The following is a 7526-nucleotide window of genomic DNA, read 5'->3' as shown; positions in this document are numbered from 1 at the left end:
AGAGCGGGCCGTTTGAACCAAGGGGGCGCAGGCGGCGCTGGAGCAGCCGCCCTGCTGGCACATGTGGCTAGGGTGCTCCTAAGCCTACCCCAGACGCCAGCCTTTACCCCTGAACCCTGAAAGCGGGAAAGAAACGCGGGGCCGAGACCTTCCGCGCCCTCCATGGACCCGTCCCGCCGGCGCCGCAAGCCCGAAGCCCCGAGGAGGCGCACCGCGAGCCCGGCCCCCAGCCCCCGCCGGCGGGGCGCCCCCGCAGGTAAGCGACCGCGGCCCCTTTCCCTCCAAGTTGTCCCCCTGCAGCCTGTCTGTGAGCTGGGCACGGCCGGGTCTACGTGCCCATTTCACAGACAAGAAAACCGAGGCTCGTTTGCGGAGCCTGACATCGAGCCCGATCTCCCTGCTTCTGGTCCGCGGGCCTTCCAGCATCTGTTCGGAGCAGGGCCCAAGTTCCAAGCCCGGGGAGGGACTGGGGAAGGCAGTTCCAAGAAGGAGAAAGGACTGGCCCAGACAACCTGGCTCCTAATACTAATTCTTCTTCTTGATGTACTAGCGTTTATTGAGTGCTTACCCCTAACTAGGCATTTTGTTAAACTCTTTACTTGAGTTATCTCAGTTTTATATATATATTGTGCCCATTTTACAGATGAAAAAACTGAGCCACAGACAGGCCAGGTAACTTGAACAAGGTCACACAGCTTGTTCTGGCAGACACAGGATTTCTAAAATTCAGTGTTTGTGCTTTTTTAAATTGCAAAGTTACTGGCTGCTTTTTGTGACGATTTCAAACACTTCTACTTTTAGAAGGTGACCTTCCAGGTTTGTTTCATTTGTTTTTCCTTCTGTGACTGGCTGTGTTGGGGCTTACCCAGTGCCCTTAACTCAAGCAGTGCTCTCCCCTTGTTCCCTTCCCAACGTGGGTGCCCAGAAAGACAACTGGTCTGTGGCCCTTAGTTTCTGTTCTGTGGTCTGTGTTCTGGTGAATGAGAGATGCACCAACTGTACGTTGTGGCAACAATTGCTTTACTTGTCTTCTGCTACCTAGCCAAGAGCAGGATGGAAAAGTACATTATAGGTTATTTATAAACGTTGTCATTGTGAATGAGATTTTTTTTCTTTCCTAAACATAAATAACCTTTGCAGCCAACCAGTTTGCTGCATACTTTTGTTAATCCTAATAATCTTTTAGTTGCTTGATTGAAATTTTAAATAGGCTATTATACTGTCCGCAAATAAAGACTTTTGAGTCTTCTTTTTCATTTTTATACATTTTATTTTGTATTGTATTAATGAGGCCCTGAGGCTACTACTGAAATAAGAGCGGTGTTTTAGCCATCTTTGTCTCATTCGTAATCTGAACAGGAATATTGTTAAGGATGTGTTTGCAGTTGCTTTTTGATGTAGAAGCATCCCTCTCTTCCTGGTCCATCTTTTCTCTCTGATGGACACTGACACTTCCTGGCAATCCTACTGCTCCAACCCCACCTCACTGTAAGCTGATGATGACCTTGCCCCATGCTTCATTAAGGAAATAGAAGCCTCTAGATTGTATTCCCTTTATCTTCTCACAACAGAGAACCTAGGTATCTGCCTTCCTATCAAAAGCCACTCGTCCACCTACTGGGCTCATGGTCACATTCTTCTCTCACCTTCCCAAAGCTTTCTGTTGTCCTCTCCACCTGCACTTAGATTTAAATTCCAACTCCTTACACTGGCGTTCTGTAAATGTGCTCTGCTATTTCTAATCTAAAGAAAAAGAGCAGGGGTGGTTCCTTGTTCCCACATCCCGGTCTCCCTCATACTCTCCGTTTCTACTGCCCTTGCTAGCTACCCATTTTTAAATAGCCAGACTTAAAAAAAGTAGGTTTCCCCTCTTCCCAGAAATCCTTCAATGCATTCCCATCTGACTCCCCACAACCACTACCCCTACTTCTAGTACACTTGAACTACTCTCGTCAGTGTCAACAGCTACTTTAGTGTTGCCAAACCCAGTAGACATGTCTGTTTTATTCTTGCTCTGTCTCTCAGTAGCATTTGACACAGTGGACCACATTCTCCTTGAAACACTGTCCCCTTGGCTTCCATGATACAACACACTCTCTGCAGTTCCTGCTTATTGTTTCTTACTGCCGGGCCACCTCTCTTCAGCAGCTTGATGTTGGATTTCCTTGGTATCCTTTCCCTTACTTTCCCTTCCCCAGGTAGTCTCATCCCTTCCCATGACTCTAATTCCACTCATACATCAACAGCTCTCACATTCGTATTTCTAGCCCAGATCTCTCCTCTGAGCCCAGATTTGTATATCAACTGCCTTTCTACCTGAGTGCTCTTGGGTGTGTCAAACTAACATACCAAAAACGAACTTTTGATTACTCCCCTCCTACCTCTTCATCCCCACTTTCTCCCATTTCAGTAAATGGCACAACCACCCACCCAGTTTTTCAAGCCAGACACCTGGGAGACATTCTTTTCTCTCACCCCCATGTACAATCCAAATGTAAGTTCATGCAATTGTACCTCCAAATTGCATCCTTAGTCATGTCACTTGTTGCCATCTGTACTCCCACCAGCCTAGTCCAAGCCTCCAGCATCCTAACCCAGCCACTACTCCACTTCCACACATGTCTCTTAACACTGTTTCCCATACGCAACAGCTGGAATGAACTTCAAAACCTAAGTAGATCACCTCTCTATCCTGCTTAAAGCTCTTCCATGGCTTCAAACCTTAGGATTGAATCCCAACTCCTTATGTTGGCATTTCAAGACCCAGCTACTGAATGTTTAATCCCAGTTCTTTCCCATGATCTCTTTCATTGGCTACTTTTCATAACCGCTTGTTCTTGGGTCATGGGTTTCCTATCTTCCCTTACCCCTCTAAGGTTATAAGGTGTATATCTCTCAAAGTCTCTATCTCTTTGCTCTATGAACTCAGATTCCTCTGATATTGGTTATTTTTTTTGTTGAGTTTGGTTCCTCTCTTTCATGGTGTTGGCCTTAAGTTGTTTGGTGGCCTTTAGTTGTGTTCCTATGACTGCATGTCTGTTTATTAAAGGCTGCCTCCAGTGACTGGTGGTGACGAAGGAAGCAGGTGCCAGCCAGTAGCTTGCCTCCTGGGTATGGCGCCTCCCTCTTCTAGATGTCACCTGAGCACTGCCCTGTTTTTTTTTTTGGCCCACGTCCCCTCACCCAGAACCAGGGATTAAGTCTCCTCTGCCAGCTGCATAGTATAAGGCATCTCTGGATTGCCTCACCGTCCCTATTTGCTCTTACAGCTCTTCCAACTCTTTGTAATGAGTTCACTGTATTAAATCCCTTCTATTGAACTACTTGGTGTGGATTCTCTTTTTGTGGCTGGACCTTGAGTAACATTTCCAAAGCTGATTTTATCCTTCAAAATGTTAGTTTTTGCGTGTTTTTCTCTTGCTTGCCTTCTTTCTTTCTTTCTTTCTTTCTTTCTTTCTTTCTTTCTTTCTTTCTTTCTTTCTTTACTTATCAGAGGTTCATTCATTTTTATTGTTCCTTGATTTAATTTATGGAGCAACTATACTTTTTTTTGTTTTACTCTTTTTCATTATTTTATTATTAGAATATTTCTTTAGCTCTACCTTCTTTGACTTAGTCTAGTAATTCTCTTCCTAACACTTGAGTTGAACACTTTCCTCTGCTGTCTTTTAACGTTCTTATTTTCTAATAGATAGATCTTGAGGCTGTACATTTTCCTCTAGTACAATTTGGCTCTATCTTATAAGTTTGGGGCTATAGACTTTATTTTTATTAATTTCTAGATAGTCTCATTTCAATTAAGTTTCCTCTTCAACACAGAGTTAGAAGAATTTTAAGGTTTTGCATTTCTGTGTTTTTAATTTCTGATCAGAGAGTTTGATTTTTATTTTATTTTTTTTGACTTCTACTTTGGAGAATGTTTTTAAGATTTGTTGTTGTTGTTGTTACTAGGCTGTGAGCCAACGGCTCTGACTCCATAGTCTAATGACCTGACATTGATACTGAGTTATGCCACTTCTGAGGTCCCACTTTGGCCACTAATGAGCTCTGGCTAACTGTCTTCACCTCTTTGGGCCTGAGGATAAACAATACAACAGAAATGTACTAATCTCTCACATTCCTTCCATCTCTGAAAAAAAGACCTAAAAACAAAATAACTGGTTTTCCAGTCTAGTTAGGAAAGATAGAAGAGATGCACAAACTACTGTGTGGCCCCAAGGAGGGAAGTGACCCATCGGTTTGGAAAGGCTTGGGAGTCAGGGAAGACTGCATGTAAGAGTTGGCATTTAAGACAGTATCCTCAAAGGATCATTATTGATGGTCAATAAGACCCTCAAACGAAAGGATCGGGCCAGCCCAGTGGCTCAGGCGGTTAGAGCTCCATGCTCCTAACTCCGAAGGCTGCTGGTTCAATTCCCACATGGGCCAGTGGGCTCTCAACCACAAGGTTGCCGGTTCAACTCCTCAAGTCCTGCAAGGGATGGTGGGCTCAGCCCCCTGCAACTAAGATTGAACATGGCACCTTGAGCTGAGCTGCCTCCTGGATGGCTCAGTTGTTTGGAGCACGGCCTCTCAACCACAAGGTTGCCGGTTCAGCTCCTCAAGTCCCGCAAGAGATGGTGGGCAGCACCCCCTGCAACTAAAATTGAACACAGCTCCTTGAGCTGTGCTGCCGCTCAGCTCCCGGATGGCTTAGTTGGTTGGAGTGCGTCCTCTCAACCACAGGGTTGCCGGTTCCTGAATGGCACCCTCCACAACTAAGATTGAAAGGACAACAACTTGACTTGGAAAAAAGGCCTGGAAGTACACACTGTTCCCCAATAAAGTCCTGTTCCCCTTCCCCAATAAAATCTTAAAAAAAAGAATAAAAAAAAGAAACGATCATTCATTCCTTTAACAAATACTTATTTAGTGCCTCTCTCCAGCCACTGTGCTGAAAATAAACACAGTGAATAAAATAGAAAAAACCCCTACTTTTGTGGATTGTATTATGGTCTAGCAATTTGATGGTTTGACAGCCAAGCTACAAGGGACCACCTAGTTTCCACTGCACCTCACCTTTATGACCCAACTCTTCTGCTCAGGCACTTCCTTCCGTTGTCCCTCAGGTCGCCGGAGAATTCTGGTTCTGAAGGAGATCCGAAATCTTCAGAAGAGCACACAGCTATTGTTAAGGAAGGCCCCCTTCAGCCGCCTGGTGAGCTCCAGGGAGCTTCCTGCCAACCCCCGTGTCTCCTTTCTTTAAATTTCCCAGGTATTGGGGACCCTATCATCTTTTACCCAAATGGCTAAGGGACTCCTCTAACCTGGTAGGGGATTCTTCATCTTCTGAAAACATGAGCCTGCCAAGGGTACCTTCCAATTCTTTATGGAATTAAGTTCTAACCCCCACCACCTTTGAAGCTGAGTTCTTTGATTATAAATAGGAACCGTCTCATCCAGGCACCGTTTTATCCCTATCCTCCCCTGGGAGATTGTATGTTCCTCTCCCCACCACGAGTAATAGACATGTCGATGCCTAAGCTCCCAGGACTTGACACCCGCTACTAGTTAGGTGCTAAGATTAAGGCCCAGGAAGTTATAAGGGAAATGAAGATTCATGGAGACTCGAGAAGAGGGTCTGTCTTCCCTTGAGTCTCTCTTCTTTTACTCTCTATCCTCCCCACAACCCTTCTCCCTTGCTGCCCATCTCCACTCCTTCACAGGCAAGAGAAATATGTGTTAAATTCACTCGTGGTGTGGACTTCAGTTGGCAAGCCCAGGCCCTGTTGGCCCTACAAGAGGTAAGAAGGGGGCCCAGGCACAGTGGGGAAGGGGTGAGTATGGGAGAGAGGTGTTCTAGAATTCCATAGGGTTGGCTGTGGGGTGTCACACGCTGAATCTTGCCTCCTTGAAAAGAGCTACAAGAATGCCCAGGGTTTGGACACTGAATCTTGTTTGGCGATAGCAGAATTCCCCGGCAGTTCAGTCTCATTCTGTAGACAGTCTTTCCTATAGTCCTTTGAGCCCTCAGAGACTAAGTTTGGCAGGTCCCTGTGAAAAAAGCCGCCCATGCCCCCTCTCTTGTGTCTTTCTACTTTTCTTTCTGCCCCCAGGCGGCAGAAGCATTTCTAGTTCATCTCTTTGAGGACGCCTATCTCCTCTCCCTACATGCCGGCCGAGTTACTCTCTTCCCAAAGGACGTGCAGCTGGCCAGGAGAATCCGAGGCATTCAGGAAGGGCTCGGCTGAGATGCCCGCAGTCTCGGTAAGCCTTTTCTGCTCACCAGAGAGTGGGGGGAGCTGGCGGGGGGGGGGGGGGTGGCACCCAGCTTCTTATCACTGGGTGGGAGTTTCTCTGGAGGAATTTCTCTTCTCCATCCTCAGTCCCTTCCCTTTGTTCTCGAGAAAGGTTTGAAGGTTTGATCTGGTTTTATCTTGACTCTTTGGGACTCTATGGTTCTTTTGTACAATGTTAAATAAAGAGATTTTTCTATTAAGTAATGAGACAACCCAAAGCTCTGTCAGAGTTCAGCCTCTCCATTTTATAAGGACCAGGTGACCTCATTTTGATTAAGGGAAAGTTTTCTTACTTTTGAAAATGCCTTGTTCATAAATGTGATTCCTTAATTTCAGGGATGATACCAGGGGCTCTATCCAGAGCCGGGACCAGATCCATGGAGTCCAGCTGCTGCCTGGGCTTGCTGTCCATGAGCAGAGTGTGCGCATTGCTTTTGTCATTGGTTTTTTTAAGAAGGAGCAGACTGCATGGCTGCAACAGAGGTAATATATAAGAAAATCAACATGGTTCCAGAGGCCTGAGCATCATTTTCAGATAAAGAGACTCCAAGGTTGACTTCAGTTTGTAAATTATTCATATGATTACTTGGTGATTCTGAAGACCTCAGATTTGTTGCGTTATGGCAGAAAAGGATATTTGCTTATTCTTTTAGATTTTGGTGCCATTTAAATTTTTTACCATATGTATATTTACTTCTATTTATAACATAAGGGGAAAAATAAGAGAAGACCACTTCTGTCAATTTCATGGAAGAGCCTGACACATCTCAGCATACAAATCTCTGTTCTTCAGCTTAATCTTAGTGGTAGCAAGTGCTTATGGGGTCTGTGCCTGTCAACAAATTACAGTTGCTCAAAAATCTCAGTTGGGGTTAAAATTGAAAATCTTTTAAGATTTGATGTTCTGGTTCTTCCTAGTAAATTTCTATGAAAATCATTCTAGCTTATAGAATTTTATTATTTGTAAATCATAGAAGATGTATCATAGTTTGTATGTTAGAATTTTTCATTTCAGAATTTTCTAGTGCCTTTTCAATGTTTTTACAGGTATATTTATAACTTCTTTGTGGAGCGATAATAAAAATAATTCTTTAATGAAAAAAATGTAAAACAGTTACTCTTACAGCATACATGTATATTTTGTGTGTTACCATTAAATTCTTCATTTGTACACTGTTTTCAAACAACTAACATTTAAACAAGAGAATCGTTTTGCCTTCAGTGGAGTAAAGTGAGCAGATAAAAACC

General features: G+C 44.4%; 1 protein-coding gene across 1 annotated transcript; it reads left to right on the top strand.

Moving 5' to 3' along the window:
- Positions 1-7215, top strand: CENPA (centromere protein A). Its single transcript, XM_019735270.3, has 5 exons — positions 1-256; positions 5109-5197; positions 5706-5783; positions 6096-6246; positions 6615-7215. The coding sequence occupies exons 1-4, from the start codon at positions 163-165 to the stop codon at positions 6228-6230; spliced, it is 396 nt and encodes a 131-aa protein (XP_019590829.2). The 5' UTR covers positions 1-162; the 3' UTR covers positions 6231-6246; positions 6615-7215.
- The last annotated feature ends 311 nt before the right edge of the window (positions 7216-7526 follow it).

Source organism: Rhinolophus sinicus, chromosome 2 (assembly GCF_057876585.1).
Source record: "Rhinolophus sinicus isolate RSI-liver-muscle chromosome 2, RSI-T2T, whole genome shotgun sequence".
Classification (NCBI taxonomy): Eukaryota; Metazoa; Chordata; class Mammalia; order Chiroptera; family Rhinolophidae; genus Rhinolophus; species Rhinolophus sinicus.
This window is presented reverse-complemented; position numbering and strand designations above follow the sequence as displayed.